The following is a 22,335-nucleotide window of genomic DNA, read 5'->3' on the forward strand; positions in this document are numbered from 1 at the left end:
ATATATAACGCATACATAGTAGTATATAATTCAAAGTATAGAATATTTCTCAATAAAAAGTCAGCTTCAAATCCAATGACATTCACACACATCCAACATAGCTGTAATTCAGAGGTTTTTTAGGTATGTGTGGCTTAGATACTCAAGAACCATTTGCCTGAAGTTTCCTCTGGTCAAAATCCATCTGTTTTGTCTCTAGCACAAGGGTATTGGGGTCGTTTAACCCGAAGAAAGGGAGGCTTTCTTGAAAGGAGGTTGTAGTAAAGTGGGTATTGGTCTCTTCTCACAGGTACCAAGTGATAAAACAAGAGGAAATGGCCTCCCCTTTTTATTTCCTGCCATTTTTCAAAGGACAAAAATTATCCCTTCCTATAAAAGCAAAAGACCAATTTAGGCATCTAAAACTTAAAAAAGATTTAAATCAATGAATTCCAGCTTTATATGGGGAATCATTCTAAATAATGCAAGAAAACACCTTAGCCACAAACACTATTGTTTTAATTGACACAACATAGAAATAGTACAAAAGGTCTCAAAGACATCTTTATTGTCAATTAACTTCCATAACCTTAGAAGATAATTTCTTCAAGTAGCGTCTTTGAATGACTCATAAAACTTTTAGAAGAGTTAGCAATCTACAGCAAAGGTAAAAATGTTTTCTACATGACAATGCTGTTACCGGAGTCTTCTATTGAGAGTACTGTTTAGTAAAACATTTTTATATAAACAAAACACAGGGCCATCTGTAGCCAGATATGTCTTAGCCTGGTTGCCCAAACAGGAGAGACTTATTTTCTCAGTAGCTCTGTATATGCATATGGCCTGTAGGTCCACATTTAACAGCTTTTGAACTGGTTTCCCAGTTGCAACTAAATTTCATACATTTGAGATTTGCCTTCTCAAAGAGAGTGCATCCTTAAAATTCCTAAAGGGACAGTAGTCAGATAGAAGAATGATTTTAAATTAGTGTACTCTTACAGGGAAGACTTCTGCATCAGTTCAGCTGTGTTCTAGACACTAGAAAAACCACAGTGTAAATATTATGTGTAATGCAGAAAAGAGATCTGTATTCTTAGGGGTCTGTATTCTTAGATTCCACACCATTCAACTAGAAAAAAACATACAAAAGCAAAGCAGGTTCCCAGAACTATTTATTTGCATTGATATCTTAGTTAATTTTTTATACTTTTATGCCTTTTAGATTAACACCTCAATATTTGGGAACTAAGATTAATACCTTTATGAACTTATTCCTGATGGTTCCATTGAGAAGTATATTAAATTACCTGCACTGGATAATTTGATCTGAATGCTCTGGACTTCAGTTACGTGCTCTGCATTAATGCAATATTAACAAAAAAAACAAATAATGAACAGAATTCCTCAGCACTATCACAATTAAAATAAATAAATGATAGGGATTCAGGTAAGCTAATGAATACAAGGAAAAATTATGCAATTATACAAACAGGACAATTTACTTCTGTGTTAGAAACATAAATATGTTTTTTATTTTAGTTATTATGAAGAAAGCATAAAACTACGCATAAAATAAAAAAAGAAATTCTTACTTGTGTAAGTGATATTAAATCCTCTTCCAGTGGTAGAGTGATCTGACTGAAATTCAAGTCTTACTATGTGCCCACTACTAGCCAATTGAGAAGGGACCTCATTGCCAGAAAATGTGCCAAGAGGTGGTAAATCTGAAATCCCATCATCTTTGACTGTAAGGTAGTCAAATTGAGGTTCTACATCAAAGTCGTTGAAAATCAGATGGATTCTGCTTCCTGGCTCTGAGATAATTAACCAAACACAGTTCATATTGTTCCCATATTCCTCAGGATAATTTGGAGAAAGAATAATTCCGGATGGTGTGGTGAAGTTGAAGAAACATGAAACTAAAGGAAAGAACAATAAGATTCTCAAAATACTATCCACAAACTTTATAAATGCTTGTCTTTTATTTTTTTTATTCTTGCGGCAAAGGATGCTTTTGAAGCCTGGATGTCAAAACTACCACACGTGCAAGCAGAAAACATTTAACGCTTTCAGAACATTTCTCCAATATAACATATTTTCTTTTTCCCAAGTGAATCCAAGTGACTGCAGCAGGGCCCGCAAGAGATTAGGATGTAGTGAATACCAATGAAAGCAAAAGTAATGCTTGATGCATCAGAATTTGCAAAAATTGGCAGGTTTGTTCTAAAATGAAAATGCGACCTCCAAATTGAAATGATATTTTTCCAAATATGCATTAAACTGTATTTAGCAATCAAAAAAAAAAAATCAAGCACAAGTGCCAGTTTTTTCTGTAGTATATAAAGTTCATACTGATGTAAATAACAGAAGAAATTCAGATGTGACTGAAACAAAAAAATCTTAAGTGTATATAGTCTGAACTTATTTTACCCTAGTTTCCCATTGATGGTATAGAGCAAAACCAAAAATGATTCATAGCTATCATCCTTTTTGACTGTTTTGAACCAATTTTCATCAAGACATTGCCTTACTGGTTTCAGAGTCATGACCTTGTGACTGGTAGTGTAGTCAGAAGTACAGTATATTCAGAAAGAGGAAGACTCACTGCATATTAGTCAACACAAGGATAACCATTATTTAGCTCTTCAAATGTGTCAGACTGAACTCACTGTATGTAAATAGATGTTACAGATTCCATGCTCTTTCATAGGGCATGTGCAGATGTAACACTGGAGCACAGTAAAATAGTCTACATTGTTAACAAAAACTGATGCAGCAACCCAATGCAATACAGCACCATGAAGAAACACAACTTCTGTCTTCAGAGGGCATTGCAGCTGAACTGTCTCTCTGTCTAGGCTTTACATGCTTAGACACATTTCAGCATTGCAAGGCATATTGAGAATTGTTCCGGTGCACAGCAATCTTGCTCAGCTTGTTAAGTCCTGTACGAACACAGCTTCCAAATACATACATGCCCAAATAGAACAGGACACCTCACAATGATTGTTATGGTTATCAAATACAGTACTGAATTGTAAGATTCTTTATAGGGAAATTTAACATGATCTGGAAAACTGAAGTGCCTAATACACCTGTGTACTTGAAAGATTTGCTCTATTTTATCAGAAAGGAAAAAAAAGAAAAGCAAGAAACCCAACCCAAATAAAACCCCAATAAATAAATAAATAAACCGACACAAGCAAACAAACAAAACAAAATAAAAAATAAATTTAAAAAAAACCACAACAAAAAAACCCCCAAAAAACAAACAAAAAAATCCCCAAAAAACCAACTAACGTTCCCCCCCCCAAAAAAACCAAAAAACCCCAACCAACAACCCTCTTTTAACAACAAATGTATTTTTTTAAAAAAACAAAAATCACAGCTAATAACCTTACCTAACCTTTTCCAGTAGTTGATATTCTTAACTTCTTTATATTAATTTTCACACCTTTGTGGTATATCACCATTAAAAAAAAACCCGAAATCCCAATCTTTTCTTATGTTGCTTTGCAGGCTGTTTTGCACTGCCAGAATGAAATGTGTATGTGCCACAGAGTCCTTTTGAACACTTATCTGCTATTTGGAATTGCTCATTTAGAGTCTAATTCAACACACATTTACATTAAGAGTGTTAAGTGGTGTAATTAAATATAAAAGGAGGGGAAAGAACATTCTAAAAACAGGCCTGCATGGTGTTCCCCACAAATGAGCTACTGAGTCAATTGAAAAAAAAACAAACCATGACTGAAAAAGTATGAAGTATTGAAATATTTTCCTGTTGGTTAGTCACAGATGTTAAGAAATGTGAGAGGTTAAGGTCAGGTAAATAATACAGAAAAAAATATAATAATTCTTACAAACACAGCTGGGTTTGTTGCCAGACCACTGGTTATTCTGTTGACATGTAATCGTTCTCTCTCCCACCAGTTCAAAAGCTGCTTGACATTCAAAGGTAAGTGTGTCTCCATGCAGAAAACTGCTGCCAGTCCTTTTCCCATATGATGGAATTCCAGGGTCTCCACAACCTCCTTTCTCTATTTCTGAATATAGAAAAATTCAAATGCAGTAATAAGGAAAATATATTTGCAATCAATTTATATGTCAGTATCAGAAGTACTTTCAAAATATTTGGCATTATACATTAAACTAATATTTACAGCTGAAAATGAACTAGAGGAAAATGCTGTAAAACTGCCTCAAAGATGACTTAGGATCTAAAGTCCTTTCACAAGCTAATAGCTTCAATACCTGCATTGCTGCACTGCTGAAAATAACAAAATACTTACGTTTAACGGCACGACTGCACTGAATTACAGCCTATTTGAAGGCAAAATTATAAAGCCACAGTCTCCATCCTACCCATGGAGACAGGTGTGTAGATCATTTTTCTGGCAATGAAGTACTCGTACTAAAGAATCTTTTAACTCTCACATCTGAAATTCCATTTATAAGTCTATTAACAATATGATTAAAAGTATATCATTTACTGATAGAGTCAATGGATTTCAGTTTAAAATAACTAAAGTATAATAAAAACAAAACTGAGGAATTATTTCTTAATCTCATACTTCAAATTAGAGCCACATTTTTCCCAGCTGCATTCAGTTATGCCAAAAATAAATTAACATTTTGAATTATTCTTCAAGATATTCTCTAGAACCTCTGTTTCTTAATTAATTTTAAGATCTCAAATCTACATAAACAAGATAAGGCTATAAAAAATTCAATTCTTATGAAATTTATGAATACTATAAGTGTCAGGAAAGAGAATGTAAATATCAATTGCCTGTGGTAGAATCATCTTACAAAATACTATACAGATGGCTGCCCATCAGAAAATGAAGGCTCTATTTCTTTGCCATTAAACTGAAAGCAATTTTTTAAAATTAACTTGCCTTTGATCAGAAAAAATAACAAGAAAGCACTTCTGATTCTGTAAACTGTGTTGCTGCATATGCAATGAAATCATGTAAATTTGATTTAAATTAAAGTAGAGATAAAGTTATTGGTATTTAAATATTTTACAGTTCAGTCCAAGGTATGAAATCAGAAACATTCAAGATAACAAGAAAATTCAACTCACTGAATAGTATTAAATATTAATATAATTTAACACCATTGGAAATGTTTGCTGTCAAATATTGTTAAATCTAATAATGTTAAACCCTGGCAGAACTGTATACCTTGGCTGTGGGGATCTGTTAATCCATTGCTTTTCATATTTCAGACGCTCCCCTTGTTCCCTCCCTAGCCCTGGCCACTCCCTCGGTTTCTCCCTTTTTGCTCCTGTACCCCAATCCCACCCAGGGACCGCCCTTGGGCCCCTGACAAAACCACCCCACACCCAGACCACGTTGTCTCTCTACCTCTGAACATCGTGAGGACAAGATGTGATTAAAGCCATCTCGAACCCTCATGAGAGACCCTTCTCTACCTTCTTTACCACCACTGCGTTTTAACACTGCTGGCTGCCGGAGCCAGATCGCAGGGCTGTCTGAAATGGACTCCGGGATGTGATCAATCGCATGGCCCTAGGAAACCCTCGCTGAGCTCTCAGGGAGCAGCAGCCTGCTAGGCAGAGTCCAGTGAAATTTTAAGATACAGGATGCAGAATTATGATATGTGAAGTCAATCTGCTATGTTTACACCCTGAAAGCAGTCACTTGCAGATTCTTGTCAGACGTTCAGAAAAGTATGGCACATATTTCACATAGGTTACTCGACCTGCTGGTGATGCTGTGTCTCTTGCACCCATTATTATTTTATTTAAATAATTTGTCTTAACAGAAAGTTAGAATGTATAAATTAAAAACCATTTTCCAAAATGTCCAGTACATAAACACAATAAAATATTGGGGGAACAATTTTATAAATAATATTTATAAATAAGGATTTAAAATTACATATATGAATGCTTTAATGTAGCTTCACTTGCCTGTTCCTACTTTCACAGAATAGCACTGAAAACCTGGGTGTTTTCAGCTATGCACATCTTTACATACTACATGAAAATATGGGGAGCTACAGAAAATCAGAATATACATTTTAATCACATTTTAGAAATTCATCTCCCTCACTGACAGCAGAGCTATATCTAATCCAGCATGTGAGAATGATCATAAACTCTTTGCCAAATGTTTATGTGCTACATACTCTTTGTCAAAAAACCTTTTCTGTCTCAAAAATCAGGGCAATTCTGTCTTAGGCAGGAGCATCAGAAGCCAAACTCTCTGCAGGGATTTGCAAAAGCATTGCTTAAGATTCATCCCTTAAAAGACAGCAACAGGTGTTTCTTTCCATAGTCTACAGAGGAAGTAAAAAAAAAATGTCAAAGTAATAAATTTACTGAAATAGAAGACAGATCACGATACTTTTTAACTCTCAGGCTATGCATCCAAGCCATGGGAAAGGGCTATGGATCAGTGAACTAAAACTTTTTAACAGAAATTACCATGAGTTAAGGTTTCTGGTGGGTTAAGAATTCCCTTTTTTTTTTTTTTTTTTTTTTTCAGGAAACTAGTACGGTACGCTTTCAGATCCAAGCTCTTAGTGAGGAAGGCAAGAATGCGATGTAAACTTAGGAGACAAATCAAATACTTTGTTATGCTTAATATATCACCCTTCATCCAAGAATGCCCAGTTTTCTTGGGGTGATATATAATTTGGATTTGTAAATATCTTATTTGCATGCACAAAAAAATTATACATATTAAAAATATAAACACTAATTTCAGATCAAACATTTTTAAAAATACTTTATTCTTTGGAAAAATAAAGTTTTAATAAAATCTGTCTCATAACCAATTTAATGATAAATTTCAGGTTCTCTCAAACACAATAGAAGGAATTTTTGAATCAAATTATATTGAAAAGCCAAATAACTCATAAAAAATGTCAAAACTAATTGTATTAACTCTATTTCTATTTAAACCTTCAGGGTCTGTGCTTGTTTGTTCAACATAAAAACAATCCAGCAAACATGACAGATTTATAAAATACTTCTGAGGATGTCTTATTCGCATTTTGACAATAAAAAGATTGAAAAATTCCATCCAGGTCTAGGAATCTATATCATCACAAACCTTTAACTGAATACTATATGTATCCCTAACAGGAATCTACTCTAGTCAAAAGTTATTCAGGCTGACAGAAAACACTCACTGTAATTCATATAATTATCATAGGATCACAGAATTTGGGTTTGAAGGGGCCTTAAAGGTCTTTTAGTTCTAACCCCTTTGTCATGGACAGGAATACATTCCACTAGGCCCATGTTCCTCAAATCTGGCCTGGCCTTGAATACTCCCAGGGATGAGGTATCCACAACTTCTCCGGGCAACCTGTTCCAGTGCCTCATCACCCTCACAGTAAAGAATTTCTTCCTAAAAGAGGAAATATAAAGCTCTTCAGCTTAAAGCCACACCCCCTTGTCCTATCACTAGATGCTGTTGAAAAAAGTCCCTCTGCAGCTCTCTTGAAGGCTCCCTTTAGGTACTGGAAGATGCTCTAAGGTCTTCACAGAAAGAGTTGTCAAGCATTGGACCAGGCTGCTCAGGGAAGTGGCTGAATATTTAAAAAATATGTAGATGTGGCACTGAGGGACATCATTTAGTGGTGGACTTCGCAATACTGGATTAATGGATGGATTAATGATCTTAAATGATTCTGTGACTCACTTTAATCAAAAGCTACGTTTCCATTACATATATTTACATCCCAAAACTTAGGGAAGACAGAGAAGGCAAAATTAATGGTTTTGTATTTACACATACAGAATACTCTTTCTTTATAACTAGATCTAGAATAGTAGGCATATAATGATTCCCAATATTTTCTCTCCTCTGGGATTTTGCACAGGTTTTTACTTCATTTTCCTTTCCAGTACCTGTTTGACTTGCACTTCTTTGATTTGGTCAATGAACAGTTTTTTTAAATGTCTGAATGCAGCCGTGATGCATTGTGCGTATTGCTCCAACACATGCATCGATTATTCTGTTTCATAAATTGCAAAGATGCTCTGTATCAGTTTGCTAAAAAAGAGAACATTTCAGACCAATTCGGTTGAAGTTATGTTGAGCTCTTAGAAAAGTCCTATGGGATAGAAAATGTTCTTAAAATAACAAACATGAAAATAAGATCTATGCTAACCTATTTAGCATGGCAATTAAAGCTCTGTTCTTTTAGGATTATTCTGTGTACTCATTCAATGTTGGCCTTCTTTTGATCTGAGTTCTTAGAGCTGTGTGAATTTCATGATGTTTGCACATAAACTCTCAAGCTTAAATTAAAACGTCAGCTTTCTCTGATGTTTAAATACCAAAATATTAATATTGATCTTATGCAATTGTTCTTGGCTTTCATGTAACCTCTTTCAATAGCCTGGGGAAAGAGCCTTTTCATCCTGTTTGTAAACTAGAACTATTTACTCAGTTTCAGGGAATATTCTTTCTTTAATGTTAGAAGAATGAAAAGATTAGATTTCTGACTCTTAAGATCATATCTCTCCGAGTTTAATTGAAAGACATTTCTGTTGCTCTGTTTTCTTTCAAATGAAGAAATATGGAAATTCAAAAGTGATATTAAGTATTTAAATATGTATTATTACTGCTATTTGAAAGGTGTCACATTGCAATTCAAATCTTCTTTGATGTAAAGTCTTTGACTCAGGTATCTGAAATGTATAATAAAATAATTCATACAGTAGAAGATTTTGCACTCTTAAACTTACTCATGGTAGGAGTAATTTCTTTTCTTTCCACTTGTTACTAGTTTACAAATACACAGTTTAAATTAAATTCTTACTGTTGTTGTGTTTTCATTCACACTATCCAATATTCTAGCTTAAATGATTAGTGAATCATTAATCATTAAATCTGCATCTGGATACAAGCTAAAGAGTATAAATAATAATCTCACACATTAATAACTCAGATGTATAAATACAATTTAAACTAAATATGTTTTAAAAGCATGTGAGTTGAGCAAAAATCAATTGTTTCAAATAAGAGATATAAAATAAACTTCAGGTTTCTATCAGAAAGTTGAAGTCAATAGCTCTAAAACCTAAACTAATTATTTGACAATATTTCATAATTATCATTTTAGCTATTATCAAGATAGATTAAGGGAAGCTGTGAACTGACACATGCATATATTCACCCAAAAAAAAAAAAAAAAAAAAAAAGAGAGTTTAACATCTAAACTCTGAGAGGTCACAGAAATTCATGTTTCATATACAAGAAAACTGATGATTTTTTTTTTTCCTCTTATTCCTCATGCCTCTCTGTGTTAACAAACATAATACCTAATGCAGTTTAAAAACACAAAGGAGAAACTCATACAAACAAAACCTTATACAAAGAGAAGGGCTAGAGAGATGCTCAGGATTGCAGAAGAGGACATAAATAAAGGATTGATATTATGTACATGATTCCTGCAATGGAACATAGGAACAACTACTGAAAAAGAAAATGGTAAATCAAAACTAATAGAAAAAATATTTCATATAGCACATAATTCGACTCTAAAAGTGGCTATTAAATCTAAAATGAGGTTGGCCTACCGCTAAAAAGAGGATGGCCTTACATGATAATTTTATAGATGATCACGATTTTATCATTATTCCAGTAAATTTCTTCAAAGAAATTTAACAGTGCAATTTATTATCAGTCTCCAAGTATAAAAATAGAAGGCCTCCTTCACAGATCATATAGTTCCCAGCAGCATTCTAAGAGACTCTCACATTTTCTCTGAAATGTTTTGTCCTTGCTGTTATCAAAAAAGACCACAGATCATATCCAGTAGATTAATTTTTGCTGCATCCACCTTATTGCATTCTGTATCAATATTATAAAAAATATGAACATGACCTTAGAATCAGATCAATGAAAAAACAACAACTTTTCTAGGAAGTCAATTTAAGCTAACAGTTCACTACTGTTGCATATGGGTGGCTTACTGGCAGTAATAACATCATATTGCATTGTCTCTTATAATAAAAAAATCCTTGAAAGCAATAAAACAATAAAGCAGAAAAAAACCTTTACAATATTAAACTTCTTTAAGTTTAATATTTACTGTGTACTTAAATATGTTATCACAAAATGCAGAAAAAAAAATATTGGTTTGTTTACAATCAATTTTACATGTCCAGGGGTAAATGCAGATCAAATCTGAACAGCAATGAGGAAGAATCTTTTTGTTACTTGTTGCAAAAAATGTGTGACACCTACTAACCATGTAATGATATAGCATGTGAAATTCATTATCAATATTTGTAGAAAAATAAATCTGGAAAAAAAACCCCATTATTGTGAGTTTGCAGGCACAATGATAGGTTCTGATTTGACAGATTGGACTCAGGAACAGAAGCTCTGGCACACTAACAATAATTCTGTGAAACTGTAAGCTATTGAAAATGGTAAGAACTACTGGAAAAGGAACAGTGAACAAAACAGAGAATAGTACTCTGACCTCACACAAAAACCTTCAAAAATTTTATTTCCATGTTGAATTTTACATGTAGTTCTGCTCTTTCATTTAAAAAAGGCAACATTAGAACTAGAGGAGGAAAACAAAAGATCAAAGTTACTGAGGAAGTGAGGACCAATTAAATAGAGTGAAAATCCCTTTTTCTGGGTGGGGGTGTGTGAAATACATGTGTTCAAAAAGTTATTGGACAAATACATGGAAGAAAATCTTATTGAGAGACAAAAAAGGACTTGAGGTATGCATCACTGGAAACAGAGAAAATACTCTCTTTCTTGATCTATCACTGTATAATTCACCATTACTTCCCTAAACACCTATTATTGTCAAGAATCAATATGCTTTTGGTCTCACTGTAGATTTTTATTCCAATGTTTTGTGATAAGAAACATGATATTGTTCAAATTATAGTGTTCATCTTGCTTTACTACCAAAAAGAGAAGTGCCTGTCAATACAAAGGGCTGAGCAGTGCCCTGAACAAAAGTAAGCACAAAGTTATCCTGTGGAAAGCAACTTAGAATGTTATGGAAAATAGGAAGTACAGGAAAAAGGAAGTGCAGCTGCCTCAGAAATTATCAGAATAACATAAGAGTGAATATTGTGAAAAGGTGAACTATGGAATGAGGCAGAAGGCAGTAACAAAACTTGTAGAATTAAATTGTCATTAAAATTAAGAGAAAGAAAAATAGCTAGCAGGAAAGAAGGATGAAGAACACTTCCACTTTTTGAGAAAAAAACCTCTTATCTAGATAAAAAATGTTTAAATAAAATTAAAAGAAGGGCAGAATAGGAAGAGAACAGCTTAAGGACCTTTTAGATAATGTAGACATATTCAAGTGAACAGGGGCTAATCAAATTCAGTATTTAAAATGAAGCAGTCAATGAACTATTACCAATTATCTTCAAGTACTTATGGAGAACGAGGGAGGTCCCACATGACTGAGCAAGGTCACATGTATTAACTGTCCCAAAAACTGGAGAGAAGAGGAACCAAGGAATTAAACAAATACCTGTGTATCTATTTTGCCCCCTCAAACTGGGAAAATTATATGCTTTATCTTCCTTTACAATGGCATATCCTTAAACATCTTTACCTAAAATTATCTTAAGTCCTGACAAGAAAGACATGGTGGTTGTTTGGAAAGAAAATCAATGAGCTACTACTAGCAAATCATTTGTAAAAGGATTGTAAAGCCAACACTGACCCTAAGCAAAATAATGGAACAGCGAACATAAGACACTATTTCTAAATGGTTGAAAGACAAAAATATAATTACCAGTAGTTAACGTGGTTTTATGGAAAATTTGCCATGTCATACAAACAATACGTTTTTCAGATTATAAACTCAGATAACACAATATATTTGGGCTTCTTTCAACCATTTAAATTAGTCACACATGGCATCCTAATTAAGAATTGGCATCATAGAAAATTAATTTAGCACACATTAAATGGATTGCAATTAGATATTTATAGTATTTTGAAGCATAAATAGCAATAAAGAATTATCATCAGACAATAGAACTGCTTCAATTAGCTTAATCTATACTCTTTTTTAGCCCTATCCTAACAGTTTGTTACACAAATATTACAGACAAATAGGTAAACAATACTGCCATACTATTTTGAAGATGCTTTAACATGACATAAGTGTGCATTTCTTCTCAAACTTATGTACCCACATAAGCACTGCTTTTTCTCATACTCTTAAAATAAACCCTCACCAAAATCTTGAGCCTATTTTATTATTTGTAAAACAAAATTAATGTTAGATGGGAGGACCTTATTTTCCCTGAATATCCACTTCTGCACCTTATAGCGAGTGTGCCTCCGCCCTAAAGACCAAGAGTGATAAGTACAGTTTCATAAAACAAAATGAAAGATTGAAATCATGTATGGATTTGCTGGAGCTTTAACTCAGTACATTTCTAATGAAGGTTGTAGAAACAGTAATTGCTCAAATGAAAAATGTTAGCTTTGGAAGCAACCAAACGTACCAATATTAATACAGTGTGGACATCCAAATAATTGTACTTTATTATATTCCAGTAAAGAAGCAAGAAAGATGAAGTATTACTCCAAAAATATTCTTCTGAAGGAAAAAAAAAAAGAAAAAGAGAAAACATCTTTAGGCCTTATGCTCCTATATTCTGCCCTTGCAGGACAAATCCTGCCCTCCAGCACTGGACTCAGTCCAGCAACTTTTAACCTTTTTTGGCAATGCACAATTTCCCCGAGGTCTCAAAGTTTCTCTCTTTGATTAACTTTGAGGCTTTATTTCATGGGCACTCTTTCCATCTAGAAAGAAGTTCCTGTTGTTCTTATCTATATCTTGTATGTTTCAATTTTTTTGCTGTGCCTCCATCCTTGTTGGCTCCTGTCCCCTTGGTCAACCGAGAGTTCTGGGGTGGGATTAAGGAAGAAAAACTTTCCTTCTCTTTCCAAAGATGCCGACATGGCCAGGGCTTAACAACAGGAGTTTCTTCTTCCCTATTAAAACACACTTTCTGAGAAACATAACCTAACACAAAACTGCTCTGCAGAGAAGTAAAGGAAGTCTCACAGCTTAAGATTCAGTCTGGAAGCTATTCCATATAAATATACCGAAACAGTACATACCTATATGTACATGTAAATATTTTGTAGGCATAGTATACAGACAAGAAAGCAAACAAACAAACAAAATTTATTTGCTTTTTTCAGTGAGAGCAATTGAAAAACTGAAATTTCACAGAGCCATGTAGGAGAGTCTTCATGAGCATTATCTATTTGACTGCATAGATAGACAGACTTCTTCGTCTTAAAATTCCATTCAACATCTTGGTTTTCAATTTTCACACCCAGAAGAAAAAAGGAAGGAGGACAGGTTGTGTTATGATGGGGAATTAACTGTGTTGGTTGTTTTGGTGAAAAAAAGTCTCTCTCTGAATATTGTTTGTCTGTAGAGGTTAACTGCACATACCTAAAATCCCAGCAAACTGCTACATGGAAATCCTGTGTCTTTTACTATATAATAAAGCTTAGCTATGACTTTCATAGAGTCACCAGGATACAATTAAAATCTGTTCATCTAAAAAAAAAAAATTAATAAGTGTTTGAAAAGTACAGTGTTGTTTTGGTTTGCTGTTTCGGTGTTTGTTTGGTTTTTTTTTTTTTCCAAATAGCACAAAGGGGAAAAAATGTAAATTTATATTTATGTTGGTCCTATCAGGTACGTGTTCTGGTGAAAGCACATCCAAAAGTCTATACTGTAGAGAAGCAAACAGATGAGGTATAGTCAGATTACTTTATATACTTTCAATCTTGGCAGAATAAAAGACAATCCCAATAAGTAGGTTGCACCCACTTTTCTTGAGTATATTGTGAGTGGAAATTAAAAAATTAAATTATTTGAATGAGTGGAAATTAAGAAAAAAATAAGAATTGAATGGGTTTTTTGACATCCAATTCTTGCTAAAATCTGTTAAAATTCCCTCTCTTTTCTCTGCATATTATTTTTACCAAAATAGCACGGGAGGAACCTCTGGTCATGGTTCCAAGCAGCTGATGACATTTTGAACCAAACTCAATATGATAACATTTGGAAACATAGTCCAACAAAGTTCAGTTGCAAGCTGAATAAGCTTGAGAAATTATACTCACCAAAACTCAGTAACCTGTTCTACAGCATGCTAATACAACACAATAGAAGAATTAACAGACACAAGGTTTTTTATCATGTTCTTTATAAAGGTGGCTGTACAAAAACATTTCACTGTTTCAGAGGTCATACAAACGTTAGAAAACTAGAAGTGGAAACAATTGTTAGGACCCTGGAATTATCAAAGACAGATAGATAGAAATATGGTGAGTACTGTAGATCATAGGAAATATCCAAAAGGTTTGCATCTTCTGTTTTTATATATATTTTTTAAGATATTTAAAGTCAGTTCTGCAAGGAAGGCCATGCAAGTGCACACATGCCAATACCACTCTCTAGCTTTGAAACAAACCCAGTTTCTCACGACCTGAGAGAAATGGTCCTAACTTTTTTCTTCTTTAAAAAGAGTGGAAAAACACATCAACACGCGTACCTAGAGATACAGACTGAGAACAGTTTACATATGTATTTAGAAGGACTCACGCTCCATTTATTTTTTGTATTACATCTGATACTGTTAGAATATCTACAAAACATTCACTGCTTTCTTTGTTGTTCTACTTGTGATGGTTTTGTTTTAAAGTACATACTACACTGCTTTCTAAAAGTTCCTCAAGTACCAAGCTATTCTTTGGACACTGAAAGGAAAAATAAAGACCCTTTGGAAATACTACTGATGCCAAGCCTGCGAGTGAATTGTAAAGAAAATGCTCTTTTAAAATCATTCCATAAAGGGTGCATAATGTCCTAGAGAAGAGAGGTCTGGCCATGGCTATGCTGGCCTGGAAAGGTCAGAGGACAGGTGAAGGTACAAGGCAGTTGAGCAAACTGTTTTTCACTGACAGTCAGCACATTGTACTCAGCTTCATCCGCACATATACCCATTTAATGTAGTTCATTACTTTTTGCACTTAGAAACCTCCACTGTACAATGTTATATAAGCTATTTTCTGAGAACACCGACTCCATATTTTAGAAGATCCATTTTCTAGTAAATGCTCTTAGTTCTTCATGATTAGAATTGAGTTTTCAGAAGTGTTTAGATGCAAACAGAGTGTGCAAGCACACACAATACCAAGTAAGATATTGTTGTAGCTTTTTGTTAACCTAATTCAGTAATTCTCTCATATAATAGACAGTCTGAATGGATTTCATTTTTATATGCTACCATATATACAACAAAGAAATCAAATGCACAAAGTCTGAAATTTGCTCTTGATAATGTTTTAGAGTAGGAAGTATTGTTTTCTCAAATTTCACAGCAACATAAAAATAAGCCATTATTTCATCTGAATAACAATAACCCCCTTTAATCAAGATTGCTAATAAAATGAGAGAGCAATATACAAAGGCTGCTCTGGAGGATATGCTGACTTCGCAACAAGTGGAGGTGTTAGCATGTCACATCAATTTCAGTCAAAGTGTGAAATTTATGTCTGTTTATGAGCTGAATGGATAAATCATACAGCTTTTGAAAGGACTTGGGAAAGATAAAAAGTACTGAAAAACTTTGAAGAACTCTTTAGTGAAATAAATGTTCTTTACAGAGGATCTCACTAATAGACATCTGCGTGTCAGAATTAAAATCTTCAACTGTTGCTCAATATTTCCCACAGATCTTTCTTTACGACTAACTACCAAATTCAAATATTTCCATTTAAAATCATGTGATTTAGTAATCAACAGTGACACTTAAGAAATTCAGTAAATTCTATAATGAAGGCATAAATGATGCAGAAACTGTTTAATGACCCAGACCTGACCATCTTTTGTCTTTTCATGGTTTTAGTTACTAAAATAAAAGCATATCAACAGGCACCAAAATCCTAAAAACTGCAATTTACTTTAATGAGATGATAATAAGAATCTAGCCTAGCTTAAAAAGATGAAAAAATGCATATGAACAAGAAATTCCAGATCTTTTAAAAATCTCAGTAACAGCTAAAAAGCATCTACTAAATAAAAATATCATGAAGTGGGTTGTGCAGCATTCCAGTACAGCATTTCTAAAACACCCATTTTATTAAACAAATTTACACACTATAATAGAAATTAGCAGTGGTGGAGGTGATCTACAGTGGCTTGGACAATAATCAGGACTCCAAGGATTTGGATGAAATCCAGTGCAGGTTTGTATGGAGCACACTGATGCCATACACCGGCGCTCTGATGATGAAGCACTGGGCAGACACCTGTGTATATCCTGGTCTGCCTATGAAGAGCATCCCTGTTCCCTCTCCCCTAACCCATAGGGGTTTGCATATTGGCCATAGGAAGACTGTCCCACCACGTCTGGCCACTCAAAGGAAATGTGGAGAATCTCTCCTCTTCCCTGCCCCTGCTGGGCTTAACCACAACACAAATGTACATACGCACACTTCTCCCTAACTAGGAAAAGAAGACAACTGAGGACATTAAAGCCACACTGAAGGACATGCAAAAGTACTCGCTCAGGTGTACCATTGTCCTCAGATCACTGCTATTTAATCCTCCTCTGAGGATTTGTATTCTTCTTTCAAAGAAGATTAAGTTGCAGTTATGGAGGGTCAAAATGTCACTGAAGGAGAGAGCTTACGTAGGGATTTAAGGTAGATTACTCACCTAAATCTGTACTTCGAATTTATTGCACCCTGTTAATTTTAACATTTATGAGTATCTGCTTGCAGATGTAACAGACATTTTCAAAAAATAAATGTAACTCCTATTTCCAGGGTTTTATCACTGGTTTTCATCAAAAGAACACCAGCTTTTATAGCTGGGTATATCTTAAAAATCAGAACATGGTCTTTATGTATAATAATACTAAATATAAGATATAGTATTTTAAAAGTTTATGCAAAACATACTGAATTAATTTTGTGGTATGCAATATATTCTAATACGCATACAAGAAAATCACAATATGAAAAATTTTGGGTAAATTTTGAGGTGAGAGATTATTCAGTTTCATTGAAATTATATTAATATGTGAAATACACTTTATAGATCTATAAATGCATATATACGTATTTTTTAAATGGCTACTAAAAAGTTTTAACTGGAAGCAGGATTTTGTGTACAGTGTCTTAGGGTCACTTTACCTTTTTCTTCAGCTTGCAATAAGAATATACATTTAGTATTGTTTTATCAAGTTACCCAGTGTTGTATCGCAAAAAGAACTATTAGTATGCTGACATCATGCATATACCTACACAGAAAATCCTGTGAGAGTCAAAGTCTGACTCAAAAATTATTTTTCTTTTAGGTTCCAGACAAATATTTGCTTTAAGAAAAAATTAGAATAATATTGCATTTTGCCTTAGAGAAGCAAATTAAATATTTATCAAGATTATTAAAACAATGCTATCTTTAAAGTTTATTGACTTCAGGGATAGCATCACTTCTCATAGATCATTCACACATTTCTTTGCTAGATAATACTTAAAAAAAAATCCATATTTGAATTTTTGGACTTGGAAGTGTTAGGTTAACAATTGGACTCGATCTTAAGTGTCATTTTCAACCTAAATGTTTCTATGACTCTATCAATTCAGTCCAATATGTGTCAGTTATTATATCATTTAATCAATCCTTTCATTACTGTTGGAAAAAGGTTTGCTACTTAAAGTAACATAGGCAAGGAAATAAAGCTTAAAGTAAGTGTCACCACTGGTGAGACAACACAAACAGCTGATTTATTGCTCATTTAAAATCAAGTGTTTGATTTTTAAAACCACAGAGTGAATGTCATGCATTCAAGGGCTTCAAGACTAACGAGCAATATAGTTCTCATGGTTTGAACCTTGTAGCAAAAAAATAGAGAAAACTGGCATAAAAATAAAATATTTAATAAGAAGTATTCTTATTCAATAGAAAAAAGCCCCATAACTTTTTCTCTGTTGCTGTCTAGCTATGATGCATCTTTTTGTCTGACCTTCATTTAGAGAAACTTTACAAATGAATGCTTAAGAATTCCAAACAATCTCAGGAAATTCTGAGTATGCCACCACTTAATGAATTAAATAAAGCAAATTATTAAAATAAAATTATTTTGTCCTAAACAGTGAAAGCACTTTATTCTTAGGTAGCTGTCAGTGGACAGCTAAGTTCATGGTGTGTACACCGTGGTGTTTTCTATATTAAAAGAATTGGAGAAAATTTTAACTCTTAAAAACTTATTTCTGTTTATCCAAAATTATTAAGTTGTACCAAAATTTCAAACCAAGCTCTATCTGCTAAGAGGCAAAGACTAGGATTTATGTTTCAAACATTTAGATTAAACTGTTCAGTTCCATTTCTTGATTGTTTTCCGCAGAAAGAAAAAAGTACAAAAAAAGACCTGTCAAAAGTAAAAAATAAACAAAAAAACTCAAAAGATCAATTACTTACAGTTAATTCTCACATATATGTTACTAGAATCTTATTTTAAAATGCCAGTTTTATTTTTACAATTTATTCCTAGCCTTAGAGAAAAAGCATCAATTGTTAATAATGTTTTTTAAAAGCCATGGTAAATCTTAATTAAAATTTTAATAGTAATCTGGAAATAACATTTATGTTAAGGTCAAACGTACTGAACAATGAACATGGATAAAAAGGTATAAAAAATTAAATCAATAAAAATATTTAGCTGTTTTCTACACGGAATGTGTTTAATTATGATATGAAACTACTTTCCAAATAAGTTTGACTAGCAGAATGATCTTCACTGGCAGAGTTAAAACATAATAATTCTCTCTTATTCAGGGACAACATGTTACTGTTCCAATGTTTAATAATTTCATGAAGAGAGGCAAAAAAAGGGTTTAAACTTAACCTGTTAAATCAATCGCTGAAAAGATATGAATGCATGTTTGTGTCATCATTCAGACACAGCTGCAGTCTGGAGGGGAAGGGAGACAGCAGCTTCCCAGCTCCAGTCATGTCATATAACTAAGAAAGGATACACCTGCTGTATACTGGCTGTACCTAATCAAATTGTAAATGTGGGAAGTTCTAAGAGTTTTGGGGTTTTTTACTTTGCAAATTCTGAAGTTTAAGTAATGGACACATTAATAAAGATATTCCTTGATGCAATCAGAAAACTAAAAATGTACACTGATGCCTGGTCTGTAAACCACACTATTTCTAACATGCACGTTCTTATCCAGCATACTGACAATGTCTGTGATTGGCACAATAGAATGCATTGCATTAAAGGTATAGCAAAAGTGGCTAATACATTGCTAAACAGCATAACTGAACAAATATATGCTAATCTCTAAGCTGATTGAGATGAGTACCAGACATTGATTGTGTTTCTGTGGAGCATATGAGCATAATTATATCAACATCTGAAAAGTACTCTAATTAAAATAGGACATTAGGAAGAGAGTTACACAATTAATACAAAAATTAAAAAGGAAAACAAATCACTTGCTTAAAAAATTTGTACTTAATCTGGTCATTTTGGTTTTGTTATTTTGTTGATTTAGGAGGGAGAAGAAGCGTTACGGGGTGTTGCACACTTACTCCTTTTTATTGTCTTCACTAAGCCTCTGTTTGCGATTGTTTAATAAAGGACTGTGGCACAGAAGGAAATTTGGTCTTATCAACTATGGCCTGATAATATATAAATATGCAAGACACTCAACGAGTTAAAGCATATCACCATTATATTATGTTTCTCAACCTCATGTGTATTTTCTAGATGAAAAGTGGGTTCTGTCTGCCACCCCAAACATTATACATAACTTAGGCAAAGACATTCTCTACTTTTAAAAATTTCTTTGAAACTGCTGCATTAATTTTCAGTAACTTAGTGTGCCTCTTTTCATTCTATTAGTAACCTACTAGTGGTACTACTTATTTCTCGAAAGAAAATTCAAGGATGCTGAAACTGAGGAATTCCTGCTCTAGGCTTATCTGAACAATATACTCTAAAATGGTCAGACAAAAATATAGGAAAGCTTCTGAAAATGACTGATAATACATTGTGGCAGAAATTTCAATTGCCCATTCAAAAAACTAACCTGCCCTGTATAGCACTACAAACAGATTAATTGATACAATATTAGGATGGAACTCTACAGAACCAAGTAGCTTTAATAAATAAAAATATTCACATAAAACATGAAATGTTTTATTCAAGCACACACTTGAATAATATTCTGAATACATATGAACATAATACACAAAAAAATCTTAATATACATGAAATACATGAAAGAGGGAAAAGCTTAAAGCAAAGGAAACTCAAAGTTTTCACTGAATGACTTATATCTGTTTTCTTTCCAAGCTTTACACTGTATATAATGATTTCCCTGTGTGCTTGTCAAATTGTGAGAGTGCTAGAAAGGCTTAACTCCATTTATTTCTTTCAGCACAGGTTTTGTTAAACCTCCAAGCACTAACAGAATTTTATATCAATATTAGTAGTGTAATAACATTTATAAGGTAGTTATGTTTTTGTAAAAAACTGCACTGATTTAAGGTTTACTAAGTCCTGTAGCTGTATGCAAAAAGACAACTGACATTTATCTGAGCAACTGAAATATGTTTTTGAAAGTATTTTTCTACTTGTCTCAATAGGAAAGAAGAATCTCTTTCCAAACAATCATAATGAAGAGCTTAAAGCTTAACTGCTCAGTTGAGCATCAATACAAATAAAGGTTGTAAGCCTGATATTTTCAGCTGCTTGCAGGAGCTGATATACTTCCTGATGTCTCCAAGAATTCTTAATAACTTCAAATCACACAAAATGCTAGAATTATATCACTAAGTCACCAGATTTATTTTATAACACTGTTATGAACTAAAGGATAGGCTAGGGAAATAACTTAATTACTTTATATAACCATGTAAAGGCAGGAATAAAAAATTAGCTCTAAACAGGCTATAAACCAGATGTTGTTATACTGGTTATCAAGAATTATGGAAGTCAAAAGATTAAATATTTTTATCAGACTGACAGGTTTACAGGGTTGAATGGAAGAAAAATCTCAAGCATAATAAAATTATAAAACATTCACACCTAAAACTTCAAGCTGCCTGTCATATGCTTTTACGTTGTGCGGTACAGCCAATAGGACCACAAGCATGGAAGCAGCCTAATGATCAGCTGGCTGCATGATCAGCTGGCTGCACAATCCACCTTGGATCCTGAGAGCCATAAAGCACCTATTTTTAGATGCGACACATCCATAAAATGAGTGGAATAAGCCAAACTCAGACACATTATTCACCTTGAAAATCGTTTTTTTGGCTGCAATTGCAACCTAACATCACTGATACTTCTACAAGGCCTACTGTCATAGTAACACGTTGCATTATCCTGACCTGGATATGCATGGCAATGACTGTGCCTAACTTATCCACTTAACAGGTAAATGCATGCTTGAATCGATATTAAGAAGTGGCATACACCAAATCTTCCTGTTGATTCAAAGCTGCCTAAATACTACATCAGATCAGATGTGCTGGACAAGTTTGGGCATGAGTGGTCTTCACTTGTGGTCAAAACAAAATAGAAATGCAGCTCAAGAAGAAAACTAACTTGAAAAATAAGTGCATGAATAAATAAATACTTTAATTACAAATTCTTTAGCTATTGTATGTAAAAAACTCCTTGCTTTAGCCCATAACCAGTGTCAAACTGCAAAAAAAGCATGCTTGTAAAAGTATAGTCTTATCATATCAACATACTTTGTTGGTGTTACCAGACCATCCTATGACCTCAAAGTGGTCTGAAAGCTGTCTTAACAACAGCCTAAATACTGTGGGTTTTTTTCTCTAAATGTTTCCTTTTCACTTCTTTTGTTGAAAATTTTATTTTTAAAGCATCACTTTATAGTGGTGTATGCACACTGAGAAATGTTAGTGGGTTTTATCGTGAAGTATCAGCTCTGAAATACATAATGTGATTTTGTTTAATTTATGAAGACCTGTGGAGTGAAACCTGGTCATCTTGGCTTCAGTAAGGAAAATTGGCATAGATAATAACTGGAGAGGATTTCAGAATAGATCCTTTGATACACTTAGGTGTAGTGTTACAATAATTCTTATTCTTCAAGGACAGAACAATTTACATTTCTGTCCTTTTCACAGAAAAGATGCTTTCAGAGGATTCTTTTTGAAATGTAGTAAACCATTCTGTTACAATATCTGGGATCTATAACAGAAAATTAAGGACTTTCAAATACAGTCTATAAAGAAGGGTTTTTTTGAAAAAAATAATGGTAGGTTCAGATCATTCTTCAGCTT

The 22,335-nt window shown here is 33.5% G+C and overlaps 1 protein-coding gene across 2 annotated transcripts in view; it reads right to left on the reverse strand.

The window, feature by feature from the left end:
- The window catches only part of CSMD1 (CUB and Sushi multiple domains 1), a 1,116,713-nt gene that overhangs the window by 263,014 nt on the left and 831,364 nt on the right, over positions 1-22,335 (reverse strand). For both annotated transcript variants that reach the window (XM_032104597.1, XM_032104596.1), the window contains exons 13-14: positions 3,843-4,025; positions 1,572-1,898 (exon numbers count right to left, since the gene is read on the reverse strand). In XM_032104597.1, the coding sequence (XP_031960488.1) occupies positions 1,572-1,898; positions 3,843-4,025 (510 nt within the window). The remainder of the gene's footprint in view (positions 1-1,571; positions 1,899-3,842; positions 4,026-22,335) is intronic.

This window comes from Corvus moneduloides, chromosome 3, assembly GCF_009650955.1.
Source record: "Corvus moneduloides isolate bCorMon1 chromosome 3, bCorMon1.pri, whole genome shotgun sequence".
In the NCBI taxonomy this organism is placed as follows: domain Eukaryota; kingdom Metazoa; phylum Chordata; class Aves; order Passeriformes; family Corvidae; genus Corvus; species Corvus moneduloides.